Source organism: Punica granatum, chromosome 8 (assembly GCF_007655135.1).
Source record: "Punica granatum isolate Tunisia-2019 chromosome 8, ASM765513v2, whole genome shotgun sequence".
Classification (NCBI taxonomy): domain Eukaryota; kingdom Viridiplantae; phylum Streptophyta; class Magnoliopsida; order Myrtales; family Lythraceae; genus Punica; species Punica granatum.
The window spans coordinates 12,173,500-12,188,954 of record NC_045134.1 but is presented as its reverse complement, the minus strand read 5'-3'; the positions used below and the strand labels follow the sequence as shown (position 1 = coordinate 12,188,954).

Genomic DNA, 15,455 nt, shown 5'->3' with positions numbered 1-15,455 from the left:
TCTTAACTCCTCTAAGTGTAAAGGATGTATACCTACGCTCGGAAAAGCCTCGAGGAGGTCGTGGATACTCATAAATGGGGAGAGCCATGAGGAAGGAGGAAGGCACAGGTGTGTTCAGGAGTCGAAACCTACAAAACAAAGGAAAAGGGAAGAGGGGCGCTACTACGATGTCTCGAGTGGGAGGACCCAAGAGGAATGAGCACCATCGGGAAAGATCGGGCTCTCGACCGTGACCCTCCTAGCCACGGGGAAAGTGGGAACCACGGGTGTGGGAACGACTCACCAAGAGTCGAGAGGAGGAAAACTCGTCGAAAAAAGAGGACAAACGAAGGGGGCCGAGGCTGGAGGTGGCTAGTACGAGCTGCTAAGGACTTCAAATGGCGAAAATAACTGCACCAATGTACTTGGAAGGTTGAAAACTTATGAGATATGTAGTTTGTTTCGAATTTGGGTCGGGAGGCGGTTACCCAAAAAATGGGGTGGTTTTCCAACAAAATGAGGTGGTTTTGGCCTTGGGAATAGGCTGGCCGAATTCTTAGAGAATGAGGGAGTTAGAGAAAGTTGAGAGAGTTATGAGAGAGTTGAGAGAGAGAAGTTGATAGTTGAAGATTTGATGAAAAGAGAGAAATGATGAGTTGATGAGTTTGGTGATGGGTTGATGAGAGAGCAGTTGAAAATGGTGATGAGTTGATGATGGTGATGAGTTGATGAGTTTGGTGATGGGTTGACGAGAGAGCAATTGAAGATAGTGATGAGTTGATGAGTTTGGTGATGGGTTGATGAGAGAGAAGTTGATAGTGGAAGAAGTGAATAGTTGAATGGTAGATAGTGAGTACATTAGAGAAGATGATGCATAGAAGATGGTGAGCTGTTGGATGGGGATTGGAGGAGAGGAGATTGTATATGGATGGGAAGATAAAATGTATATGTATGTAAAGGTGTATGAGAGTGGATATAAAAAGAATATGAGTGGATGAGAGATGTGTATGTGTATGTATGTATGGGGGTGGGTAAAAGGACGATAAGGTGAATGGTGATTTAGAAGAGGATTTTGATGAGTTCTGATTAGATGAGAATGGATTGGAAAATGATAGGATGTTGGGGATGGATGGATGGTAAGAGTACATGTATATGTGATGGATGTATATGTTAGTTTCACGGGGTCTACAGAAAGGTAAAAGAATGAGAAATTCAAAATTTCCTACCTGTGAAACTAGATTCCAAGATCTACTAGTAGAATGAAAGCAGATAAAGTGTACCTAGTTAATATCGATTCGTCGACTGAGCATCCCACACGTGACTCCTCTACCGGTATCCACACAGACTTCATCGACGGATCTTCGAGGTTGGCGATGCGAACGGCCAACGCTCAAAGGAAACACCGGTGCAACACTCGGAATTTATTAGACTAATGGACCAAACTAAATTGGATTCGCAATCCAATTCTTCATACACATATTCGTTTATGCATACAACAAACACACATTATCTTGAGCTCTATATATCTATATATGTAAGCTTGGGAAGCCTTTTTCATGGCCGTAGCCGATGTGGGATTGCCCAAATTTGGGCTCCCAAACTGCCATGTGGCAAGCTACATGGCTCCATGCATGTGGCTTTGGGTGTCCATGCATTCGGCCTCTTACGTGGCCGACCATGCAAAGGCCAAATGGCACTACTTCATGCCCTAGTGTGTCTCTATTTCGTGTGTAAATCGGGTCTAATTAATCAGTAAATTTAATCTCATTAAATATCCAATTAATCGGTTGCACCTTAACTCGTATAATCTCCATTAGATAGTTTCGGTGTTTTAAAATCATCTCATCGATTTGGTCGTAGTGTGTGACTTTGTAGGTTCTCTATTATGTTGACAGTAATATCGAAATCTTTATTTCAATATTACAAATAGTAATCGGCATCTAACAATGCAACACTACTACTCAAGTAATCAGAAAGTCAATTTCTCGGTGAACCTTGTGACCTATCTTACCGTGTAGTATAATCTATTTGTTCTCTATATCTTTATTGAGCCCAAGACATGGTCACTGTCATCATTGTATGGTTCAATCTCTCTTTCTTGATTTACCGAGTAAGTCTATCAGAACAAATGAGCTCGATATCTCTATATCAACTCATTTGGGTATGCAAACACTTTTAGACTCTACCCACCAAGTGACCTTGAGATATCGCTCCCGTTACGTAGGAGAGACAAATCATATCTTTGTCACTCACATTCCTTTCCATGCTCTGTGGCATACCCAATAAATGTCTTTTATAACCAGCATGTTACAGTGACATTTGACAGTATCAAAATATATAACATTACATGTCGGAATCCATGGTGAGCACAAGTCAAACGACCACTACACCATAGTCACTATGAGACCTGCTAATAACAGTCACGTAACGACCCATGTAACAGTTTCATGGCGGGTCAGTCCAGTACACATTACTCCTAATGTATACCTGCTGTATGACTCGATGTCTCCACATCCATGACCTATGAGACTTTGTCATCAATCAACACCCGCACTAGTCTAACTGCATTATCGTTGTCCTAATTAACGATAATACTTTGACTAGGGACATTTAGGAATAGTGTTCATCATTGATAAGATCTCATAATCAAGTCACACTCGATGCCTATCGAACCTAGCAATCCATGGACGTTATTGTGTAAAATTAATATTTAGCGCAACCCAACAATAACAAAATGCCTCATATTAAAATAAAATACATGTCATATTACATAATCGATGACCGATTGCCTCAAGAGCATACACCAATTCCCAATAGTATATAGGTGTATAAGAGTGGATCGAAGAAAAGAGAAGAAAGGGTGTGATGGATGGATGGGAGATATGTGTAGGACCCATTGAATGGAAGAAAGGGAGTCGAGATGTTCGGGTCTCTATCGAGGACACGTTCAGAATTCGTGACCCAAATGGATGACATATTGTCGATCATGGCGGGGAGAAGATTCCAACGAGCCCAATATTGACATGTTCCGCTTAGGCCGATGACCTGAGTGACGCGAGGCTCGGGAGTCGATTTTGCGATATGGGTGATCTGAGCAAAGTTGATTGTTTCTGTCGACTGTCTGCGTGTCTGCATTCTGTGCCAGTAGTTATGGTATGCTCTATCGTTAGGGCGGAACAATTGACTCTGCAGCCTTCGCCACAAACAGGGAACCGGAGACGTTCCGAGAATCTGTAGTCGGACTTTTCTAATTGTTTCCTGAGTGGCTTGAGTTGGCCAGAAACCATTGTGTTCTCCGTTTATCGAAAACGGATCCCGAGGGTTTGCCGAGCAGCGTTTGAGACCCTTATGGAACTAATCGGGAAGCCTAAGTGGTTTGTACAGTCCGATCCGAAATGACCTCCCTGGCCCTTGGGGTCCTTGGGATTGGTCGAGCCAAACCTCCAATGTTAACATTTCGCCGAAGAAGTTCCCGATTCGAGATTCTCGTTGACAGGGACCTATTTTTCCGACTCGGTAGACCTGAATGACCTGTGCAGTTCAGTCTGACATGACCACCCTACTCCTTGGGTTCATGGAATTGGCCTGGCCTTATCTCGGAAGTCAACATTTTGCCAAAAGGTCTCCGGTTTGAGATTCCTATTGAAATGGGCCCTTTCTTCTACTGGGGAGTCACTTGGGAGACCTGAATGACTTTCGAAATGTAATCTGAAGTGAGCCCCATGATCTTGAGAACCCTTGGCCTGACTGGACTTGACCTCGGGCACCTCTAATTCGCCTAACGAGTCAGTGTACTGGGGAGCCTCGTAGGAAACCGTCTGTGATTACTCGAGAGGCCCCCAACTTAAGCATATTATTTTCGAAATGTGATCGGGGGTGGTTTTCATCAGTTTGGCATCATGAGGGATATTTAGAACTCAATATTGGATACCTTTTGATGGCTTGGTAAGCTGGTTGTGAATAGTACTATAGGTGCCGGTTTCTGTCGACCCGAGATCAGGCGTTGTTTGAACTCTCTAGTTGCTCCTTGTGATCTGTAAGGAACCTTGAGGTCTTCTTTGGTGTCATGCCTTGGGGTTGTCTGGCTGACCCTGTTAATTCAACTCTGAATTATGACCTGGCAGTTTGTTAGGTCAGCTTTTGTTAAAGTCCCTGGATTTGTAGTTATAAGCGCTATTGACATTCTCTCCTAGAGCCGTGGACTAAAAGGGGGTGCTGATAGGATGAAATTGAATCAACGTAAGGACCAACTAGTATTTCTCCCTTTGGTTTTTCAGGAAAATAACAAAGAAGGCCATGAAACAATGAACATAAGCATGACCCAACATGAAGCTACTAATTGGAGGATAGCATAGAAGACGAGATTTAGGTTGTGTTTGTTTGGACTTAATTTTAATTGCTGAAAATTAAATGTTAAAAGTGTAAGATTTAAATAGAATAAGTGCTTAATTGATTAAGTGAAAAGTGTTTGGTTGGATAAAGGTTATAATGGCTGAAATTATATTTAGATAAATGCTCAATACTTTGATTTCTTTTCACTTTTGCCAACATTCTATTTTAACTTTTAAAATTTAGAAACTTAAAAAATTGAAAATTGCTAAAAGAAAGGATCTAGGGTTTTCGATCGGAGAGAAAGGGTCGCCAACGATCTCGTTTGGGCAGTGGTGACCGAAATCTGGAGCCACCACCGCTTAGGATCAAGCTTTCTCTCTCTTCGATCGAAGACAGAGCTACCTTGATCCCCGCGGTAGTGGCCCCCGATTAGGGTACCAGTGGCCAAGATCGGGGGACCACCACTGCCCTCCTTACCCATCTGGCCGTTGCGCCACCCCCCCTCACCTTCTTTACTTCATACTTTAGTGGATTGATCTGCAAATAATGTAAAAGTTGAGGGACTTCGCTGCAAATATGGTATGCCCCTAGTTGAGGGAGTCAGTGAAAAGCAAAAGTAGGTCCCCACTTATTTACTCATTGAGCATTTTTTGATTAAATCATTAAGTTAAGTCAATTTTTCTTTCGTATTATTAAATATGTTAAGTTCAAATAAGTGTTGAAAACTTAATTTTAACATTTAATTTGAGTTATCGAATACATGCTTAGAAATATATGTATCCCCTTCATTTGTTTGTTCTTCATTGTACAATGGGTGATGCCCGACCACATTATGGGGATGGGTATCTGCACCTTTTCATATGTCTATTCTCTTTTTCGATTGAAAAATATTTTGAAAAATATTACTCTCGCAATATTGAAAAATTAGTCATTAGAAATTATTCCTTTTTTAACAGTGTATTTTCATACTCGAATGTGTATTTTTCTTCTAACGGGAATTGAACATACTTACCACTCAATTATATTTGTTATTTTATTTTTATTTTTTGCTTTTCTTTTCTCAAAAGAAAATCAGTGAAAGCAAGTTCAGGTTGTGATATGGCCCTATAACTTTTTCCTTTATTGGTAAAAAGAAAAGAGGTTCAATTGCCAAAAAAATAAGAAAATGCATGTTCTTCCTAAGGGAAAAACAATTCAGAAGAAAGTACAAGACAAGATGTTCCATTTAATAAGGTTCTTTATGCTCCACTTCCCAGGTTGGTAGGGTCAGCACAAGCACTTTTTCATGCAGATACCAGGTATTATTCCCCATATCATAAGGAACCGACCATTTGTAAAAAATCGTTTCAGGATTGTGTCGTAGCACTCTACATTCTCCTCAGTCATGAAATTCTATATTCGATTTTCATTCTCGTATTACTTTTCTTATTTTCTAGTCGATCTTTCGTACGGTCACCATCTTTCGTACTTTATATATAGCCCTTCTTGTATTAAGAGGGATAATAACCATCCAATGGCCGTTGGGGCGTTGCCTCTAAGTGGGAATCCTACTCACCATACCTCAGCCGCCAGTTCACGCCAAGGCTGCTTCAACCACCAAACTAGTAAGGGTTGCAGTGTTGCCCCTCGCATCTCATTGACGTGTTTAAACGAGTCATGTCTAAATGGATTCAAATGAAAAATCTAATATATATAATTATTAGTTGCATTTGATTCTTCAGATACGTGCACATGCTCGTTATAGTAAAATTAACACAGATAAGGCACGACTAGCCATTTTATTTAGTGAGTCTACATAAGTTTGCAATTGCACACCAACACTACATGACACAATGTACTAAAATAACTATATCAGTAAATGATACTTATTATTATTATTATAAGATTTTAAAAGGAAAAAAGAAAAAAAAGCGACCCTTTAAAGCAACTAATATCATGTATATAGCCTCTTTTTTTTCGCTGAGCATATCATGTAACTATTTTAAGGGCATCTAATTCAGTACTCTATAAATTGAATATCTATCGATATATTCTTATAAAGGAAGAAAAGGATTTGGTTTCACTTTTTGCTTTTTATATTGTCCATAGCAGATATGCCTCAATTCTTAACGACCATTAATTTGGAGTTAGGATGCTAAAACTATTCGTAAAAAACACTAACCAATCTTTCCACTTTGACCTACTTTCTCCTCTCGCTAGTCTCCTATCTAATTTAATTGGTTGTCACTTTCTTCATAGAAAAAAAATCTAAATCTACTTTTTTTTAATTTAATAATGATTTTACTATTTTGATTATGCCCTAATTAACATTATTTATTATTATTAGATAAGATCACATAGCCTTATATTATATTATTGAATTGAAAGTTACATATTGATTTTGTCTATTATTCCGCAGGCTGTGCGGGCATATCTCTAGTAAAGAATTTATAGAGAACACAATCACATGACCCCACTAACTCAGAACCTAATAAAAGTGATTTTATTTGGTCCTTTTGTTGATCAAACTGGTTAACATTGCTGAAGTGTCAAATAATTTCGTGACACATGTAGGTTTTTGCGTAAAGGCAATTTTAGAATATATTCATATTTAATTTCAAATAAATAAGAAAGAATATAAAAAAAATTAAAAATAAAACCACCACAAGGGAATAGGAGGTGGCGGTGGTTGGTTGCCGGTCAATAATTCATACATTTCACTGTAAATAATATTAAAATGTATAAATAATATACATTTCATTATAAAATTTATCTTGCCCTTTCCCTGAAATGGTGTTTATGACATATTTTCAAATTTCATTTTTTATTTTATTATTAACTTAAGTTCATAGCACCGTTTCATAATTTTTTTTTCCTTTTATAGTATCATAGTTCTTGTGAAAACCCTATATCTGATCAATTAATTTTTTTTACAGTTTTTCTATCATTTATGTTGTATATGATCGTTTTAATCTTTTTTATAATAATTATTATGATTTTCGAACAACATATTTTCTTCTAACGACAATAAAATAATTCCAATAATTAATTTCAAGTTTCATATAATATCAATGAATAAAATTAGACTAATTTTGAATAGTTCAATAAATATTTTACAACTAACGTCTCAATAAGTGCTTGTTATTTATTTATTTGGTCATTCATACATTTGACATATTTTTAGATATTCACACAAACTTTATTAATTTTTTACAAATATAAAGTTATATGATATCCTTATTTATGATATTGAGTTTTTTTCATATTACCGTAAATTCATGCATTATAATGATTAATCTTAAGATAATAAATTATGTCAACATCTAATTAAATTCTTATATTTGTTAGTATAGTTAATTTTCTTAATTGAATAAGAAAATAATCGGTTTTCATAAAAATAATAATTTATGTTACAATGGAAAGTGCTTCAACGCAATTAATACATATATTAGTTAGTATACCTATTTTTTGTAATTGGACTTTCATAAATGGGTTTCACATGATTAAATCAAATCTTTTAATTTTTTTAAATAATTTTAATAGATTATTTATTACTATAGGAGCCAATTTTACTTATATACAACTTTCTATCCCATGTGCTGCACGGGTTGTTTCAAATAATAGTTAAAATGAGATATTATCAAAATCAATTATTAAATGTTATCAAATTAAAGGATAGTGATAAGATTCTCAAATTTTCATAGTTTATACAATCATATATCTTTATAAGTAGCATTATTTTCTTTGAAATTAAAAAATACATATAGTAATTTTTCTAAAACTTGAGTAATTGAAGGACCTCTATTTCGTTTTTTGTGGTTCATATTTTACTTTAGAATTTTCAATTCCCATGCAATCCATTATAGATCTGATTTTCTTTATAGTTAATTTTCAAGTATATTCCATAACTTGTTTTTGAAAATTATATTTTTATTCATGAGTTTAAAACATTTATATATCTTTTTTATAACAATTATTTTGAATTTTAGAAAAAAATATTAGTTACTGAATAAAATAAAATAATAATAATTGATTTTACAGTTTCATACGGATAATAAAATTAGATTAATTTGCATGATTCAATGTATATTTTACAATAAACAGTTCTAACTAGTAAGTATCATATTATATATTTATTGACACCCTTATGATAAGTACATATATATTTACTTCGTTACCCTTTTTTTAGATATGTAAATTTTCTGATGTTTAATTTGTTATATTATCATAAGTTTATAAATAATAATGATAATTTTAATCTTCTAATAATAATTACATTAATATCCAATTAAATAAAGGAAAAATTGCACCATATATTCTAATGTTTACATGTTGTCTTAGTTTTATCCCAACGTTGATTTTTTTTAGGTATCCTGACGTTAATGGTTTGGTTTCAAATTTTTCCAGCCATAAAAGTTCCGTTTATTTTTTATGAAAATGCCAATGTGGCGTGTTAATTGCTTAACGAAACTGACGTGGAGAGTGCGTGGATCCCCATATAAGGGAATGCATCCCAACCTTTTTGTTGTTTCTCAATTTTATCCTAACCTTTTGATGCTTTCTCAATTTTATCCCAACATTTTGATACTTTCTCAGTTTTATCCCAATCGTTTACTATTTTCTCAGTATTATCCCAACAGGTTGGGATAAATTTGAGGAATTATGAAAAGATTGGGATAAAGTTGAGAAAAAATAAAAAGGTTGGGATAAAATTGAGAAAATATTAAAAGGTTATGATACATAGTGTTATTTTGTTTCTTGTATTGGGACCCACACACTCTCCACGTCAGTGCCGTTAAGCAATTAACATGTCATGTCTATATTTTCGTAAAAAAAAAATGGTTGGAATGTTTATGGCGGGATAGATTTGACACCAAACCATTAATGTTAGGATACCTCATAAAAAAATCGACGTTATGATAAAACTAAGATAACACGTAAAGATTTGGATAGATGACGTTATTTTATAATTAAATAAATGAAATTCACATGACTAAATCAACTCCCTATTTTTTAAATTGTGTTCACTAATGAGAGATCATTTATTCATATAGGAGCTATATGATTATAAGTTCGTAAAATTAGTGATTTATTATTTGTTTGGAAACTTTTCTATGATAAACTAATAATTTTCATATCGCTTTTAAAGAATCATAAAAATATCAAAATACACTTTAAAATCCCACACATTAATCTCTAAATAATAACTTTCGATGAAATTGGACTAATTATCTTATTCAACATTTTTTTTGAAGTTCTCTTATGAATTTGATTTACATTTTCAATTTCATAAATTTTAATTTTTTTCACATGAAAATAGTTTATGGTTTAGTCCTATGTATGATCAATTAATTGCTTTTCAATATCATTAAATTATATAGTTCATTGTTATATAATTATGAATTGACGATTTCCATCATACTAACTATGACCCTATTTAACGCAAAGTGGAGTCAATTTTACTATGTATATGGATGGATATACTAGATATGACCCGCGCATATTGGCGCTTATAATACAAAATTAATTTATAAAAAACCATCGTCATATTAGATTTTGCAAAAACAATCTCATAAAAAAAAATTTCTCTGAACTTTAATTAAAGATCCATAACTCTCCCTCAAAAAAGAATAAAAAAAAAGAATTTATCAAATGGAAAAGTTAATTAAAAAAATATAAAATTAACAAAAATGCTGATGTTTTTTTAGCCACAAAAAAGATCATTTTACACCATTGCTCTTTTGAGAGAGAAAGAAAGAGAAAAAGAGGGAGAAAGGGAGAAAAAGATGGATTTTTCCCTCTACCCGATGGTGATTACAGAATAAATATATTGCTATATATGGATTAAATTGGAAATGAAAAATGAGACAAACTACCTCCTTCTCCATTTATAATATTAGAGATATTGAAAGTATTTTTATTTTTTGGTGTGCATTTTGGAATCTAGAAGCTTAGTAAACTTGAAATTAGTCTTTAATATTATATATTTTTAAATTGCATTAATTGAAACACGTTTGTTGTTATTGGAAGTCGATCTATATAAATATAATGACCCTTTGGAGCTTAGTGAAGCCACTGACTTGATCCGAATCAATAATAATTGAATTTGATCATCACTAATGAATTTAGTTGTGCCTTCTTTATCTCTTTTTTTCTATTCATACTTTAGGGCCCAATATATTTAAAAAAAGATCTTGTCATTTATAATAATAATATCATCACCAGTTCGGTACATATGTTCCGTGTCCAAGTTTCCATGGGATTATTAACAATGGGTATGGAGATTTTTAAGGAGTAAGTGTGAACCCACACCACCTCGTAAACCGGCCCCAATATCATGTTAAGTTTTTGGTGACCATTTAAGGAGTTGTTTGATCATAAGTTTAAAATTATTAGATAAACATTCCTCTTATAAAACCCATGAAATTTTTCTTAAACTTCTATGTGAAAATTGTAAACTCCCATCTCCGTGCACATCATGAAAAGGCAAAATTAAAGTATAAGTTATTTATAACGTGATTGATTTGTCAGCGTTTGAGGTAAGAGAGCCCATTAATTAGATACTAATATATAAAGTTGGGGATGAGGCATTCCGTCCCACTTTTATCTTCCTCATTTTACCCTTAATATATAATTTCTATTTATTAATGACCCTTAGATTGGGTTCGTGACAGTAAATTCACATCATAAAAAGCTACTACTCTTCACCTTTTTCTCTCTCCCTCCCTTCTTCCACTCTCTCTCTCTCTCCCACCCGTGCCTTTCCTCTCTCCCATGTCTCCCTCTCTCTCTCACATACACATCCTCACATATACATACAAAAAACCATGCATAAAATCGTAAATAAATATTACTCAAAAAAATCGCAGATAGATATCTGTGTAGGTACAAATAATTTATGTTACAATTATTTTTTTAATTGATCTTTTTTAGTGACATTACGTAAAACCAATTTTTTTGCAGTAATGGAGAGTGGCACCTTAGCGGCCGCAACTCTCCCGTGATTTAGTCCTGGAGATACATTTCTATCCGCGGGGTAATTTGAGGCGAGTTGACCACCCTGAGCCCAGTTCAACTTCCGCAGGATAACAGTGACAAGTGATGAAAAATGGGCCCAGCCCGATAGCCTAACATGGCCCAATAAGAGGGCACTTCCATTCTTTTTCTCACTATCCCAATTTGAGGGGATTTGGTTGGACGTTCTCTCTTTTTGTATAATAAGGGTGTTCGAGTTTTGTGGGACTAGTTCCACTGTCCATGTGAATACCTTACAAACTCATAGGACAAGTTAATTCGGTCATCAGCGTGCAGGTGACACGATAGGGTCACCTCAGTTTAATAAATTTCAATATTTTATTACAATTATCTATCAATATCCGGACGAGCTTGCTTACATAATTTTGTACATCTCTTTCTTGGTCTGTTCTCCACATGCTCCCATATCAAAATTAGTTCTCCTTATATATATATATATATATTGTAATAAAATGATGCAAAATTTGCTTCAATTAACGCACACAAATACATATATAATTAGTATAACAAAGTAGACATCATATTTTGTAATTCATGCAAAAAGATTTGAAATTACAATAAAAGATTTTAGGGTTTTAGGATTTTTTTTTAAGGTTTCAGGATTTTAGAGTTCTAGGGTTTACCCATTAATTAATTAAGAACTATACAAAATGATAAATCACATGGAAATATAAAATAGACAACAGCAATTGTTATACTCGCACAATAAAAATGATGCTGCATATTGAAATACTTCTAGAAAAACTAACATCTATGATGGAAAATTAGTTATGAAAAGCTTAATTCGAAAGCCAGTTTGGTAGAGCCCAACTGCATTTTCCTAGCTAATATTAAGTTGAGTCCTGTTGCTTCTTCTGGTTGGGATTTTCAGGGTCGATGTCCATAGATGAACCTGCATCTTCTACGGTCTTCTTGGACTTCATATCTTTCTCGCGGTAAATGGCGTACAAGACCAGTTGCATCATCCCCAGCACGCTCCCTAGCCCATTAGGCACCTGCAACGTTTAAATAGAATACATCAATCCTTTCTGATGAAAAACAGCATTATATGTTGATTTCTTAAAATCAACATTATTCATGTAAAATTAAATCTTAACCATTGTATAATTTATTGCCATCCATCAACTGACAACCTCGGTAGCAAGGCTTCCTATATGTATACACCACATTTGTAATGGATCATCCACGTAAAGCAATCTATATGTGCCACCAGACTAACAAGATAATGTTTAAGATATCTTTCCGTGATCTGACTACTTGAACTTATTCGAATTTTTATAATTTAATTTGCCACAAGATGACCTCATGTTTTAGTTCTCGCCGTACTTTTCGAAATCATATTTCATGATATAAAGAATCTCGTACACTGCCTCTATTTCATGATGCTACTGCATTACATACATTCATCGTCGCTTATATTATAATCTGCACCCGTTCGAAGTTTGGCGATGTTGGGAAGAGAGTTTCGACTTACGAAAACAAAAGGGTCAGCTCCCAGCAAGCCATAGATGAACCACGAAGTACCGGACAGGAATACGAATAGCGATAGGCAAAACGGCATGTATTCCACGCTCTTCGTCTTTATGACCAGTCTCTGCACAACATTGTCATCGAATTAATTAAGGAACCCATTTCATCCCCACTGATCATTTTCATGCATGCCACTCTGATAAATTGTACGAAAAGAAAGTACGAGTATGCATATAATTAATAGAAAGAACCAGTTTGTTAATTAGTAATGGTGATGCCACGGCACTCTTCCACTCAGTTCTGATCTCCAATAAATTAGCACTAGACTTTCGTATGCACTCTTAGCTCAGGTACGGGTTCACTTTTCTGGACCAAATCCCTGATAGATCTTGATTAGGGGCTCCGAGGCATCAACAGCTCTTCGCCCATCCAAGAGACTACGCATTCCAAAATCACGTTTTGGTTAATCTGATTGGTTGAATATTTTCTCCAATAGGTTAGTATGTATTTGTGAAAACTATTTCTCCTTATTCTTTATATTAAGAGCATTGACCTTGATTTTATCAGTTTCAAATCATTATCTCTCGAATATTTTTAATTTTTTAAACTCAGAACTTATTTTTCAGGTATTATATTTTCAAAAATTTTACATCAAAAACAACACTCTTGGACTAGGCCAAGTCCTGTTGAACTCATTTTTATTATAAAATAATAATAATAACAAAGCAGTGTAATTGAATTTATTTTTTAGTTCTTTCTGATAAAAAAGAAAAGAAAATTTGAGAGATATTCTCCTTACAATTTTCAGAACTTTTTCTTTTAAACTTTCTTTGTGATCATATGTCTCAAAGTCGTAAGTGGTCCACGTGGACATGCTTCCTCCTTTGTGAGCCCTCTTTTGGTCAGTTAAATGACATCAAAGATCATAAAAAAGTTCATCGGTGCTTTTGTTGATTCTGCTAGTTGTTCTTATGGCCTCGGCATATGCAGTCCACCTTGTACGATGAGGGAGTCAAAGACAAACCATGCTTGGCATGCATCATGACTCACCTTTCTTTAGCTATGGCTTCATACGGTTATATGCATTAATATGTATACGTACGTATTTATGTAATTATGTGTGTATGTAGCAAAAAGAAGAGAGTATCAATATGAGAGGCTTACCATGACAGATAAAGGTGAAGCATACATGACAATGCAGAATATGGCAGCAACAAGACCGCATAGGAGCTTCCTGCATTTCACAGGCACGCCAAACATGGACACCAGGGCAACGGATGTGATCACAGATAGCACGAACACGAGGACGCCCAAAATCCTTGCCTTCTCCTTCTTGGGTGCATATATGATGAAGACCAACACATATATAAACTCGAGCATCGCGCCCGTCCCATTGACGGTGCTTATCAGAAGATTATTCTGTGTTACAAATGGGAGCCCGTACCTGCATGCAGGAAAGTATAATACACCAATGAGATTGAGTTTATTACAAGTGACTAAGAAGGCCGACTTTTTGCTCGTGCATTTGAGTTTATTAATCAATGCAGTTTTAGACGACCACAAAAAAATTTCGAGCATTGATCAGACGTTGTAGTATTATAAAGGGCAACATTAATTTCTGTAAGTTGGTAAAGGTATGCCAGGGAGATCGTCATTGTCGACGATTACCAAGTGTAGAGGAGGCAGTTCAGCACGGTCATTGCGTATGGCATACATGAGAACTGCTCCACGCTCTTGCTCTTGATGATCCTCTTGACTGTGAACCTACAAAAATATTATAATATCCATGCATGTCGATGGAACGTACTCCATAATTAGATCGTCATATAGAGGAAAATGCGGTTAAAGAGTCATTAAGGACTTTGAATTTTATCAATGGAGGTATCTGAAAACAAGATTTTTTTACTTATAAGTTTACCACATAAGTAACTAAAAACACTGAAGATCAAACTTACGATGGAGCCAAGAACAAGAACATAGACGTAAGGTTCCCTGAGATCAAATGCGAAGGAAATGTTAAGACCGTTATAGAGCTGATATATAATCAGAACAACATAAGACATACGTTGAACGGAGATATATATGGCCAAGGAAGATCATTATAAGGATAGAGGTCACACCAAAAACGCCCATCAAGAGACGCAGAGTAACCATTTTGTCCACGAGGATCAATCTTCGATCAAGTTAATCACTCGAAGAAGAAATGCCGGAGCTTTATATATATATATATATAGGTAGCAATAAGAGAGCTGAGAAGAGCTAGGCTATGGGCAACGAGCTTATATAGGATAGCTGAAAGTGAGAAAGAGCAGACATACGGTGCCCAGATCTTTCAAAAGACGATTCCCATTTTAATTAATTACTATTGCTTACACAGAGGAAGTTTCTCGAATCAGCAAGGGCGGCCAATCATGGCATAAATTATATCCCAAGTAGGTAAAAATTAGACCCTTTATAGTAAATATGTCTATGCTACTACTAGATGTGATATGAGAAAGACAAAGATAATTATGTAACTCGTTCGTGACCTAAAACGAAGAAATTTTGTGTTTGATTGGTGTTACTTGTGATTTTCATACTCTTGACTTCTCTTATTCTATTTCTTACTAAACTAATGGGCCTCCCTTATATTGGAACGAAAAATAAAAATGTAATGATGG

The 15,455-nt window shown here is 35.1% G+C and overlaps 1 protein-coding gene across 1 annotated transcript; it reads right to left on the bottom strand.

Annotated features, from left to right (window-relative positions):
• Positions 1–11,968: 11,968 nt before the first annotated feature.
• Positions 11,969–15,024, bottom strand: LOC116189183 (bidirectional sugar transporter SWEET1-like). Its single transcript, XM_031518734.1, has 6 exons — positions 14,916–15,024; positions 14,751–14,787; positions 14,464–14,559; positions 13,960–14,239; positions 12,800–12,919; positions 11,969–12,320 (listed from the first exon to the last, which is right to left on the bottom strand). The coding sequence occupies exons 1-6, from the start codon at positions 14,947–14,949 to the stop codon at positions 12,156–12,158; spliced, it is 732 nt and encodes a 243-aa protein (XP_031374594.1). The 5' UTR covers positions 14,950–15,024; the 3' UTR covers positions 11,969–12,155.
• Between the last annotated feature and the right edge of the window lie 431 nt (positions 15,025–15,455).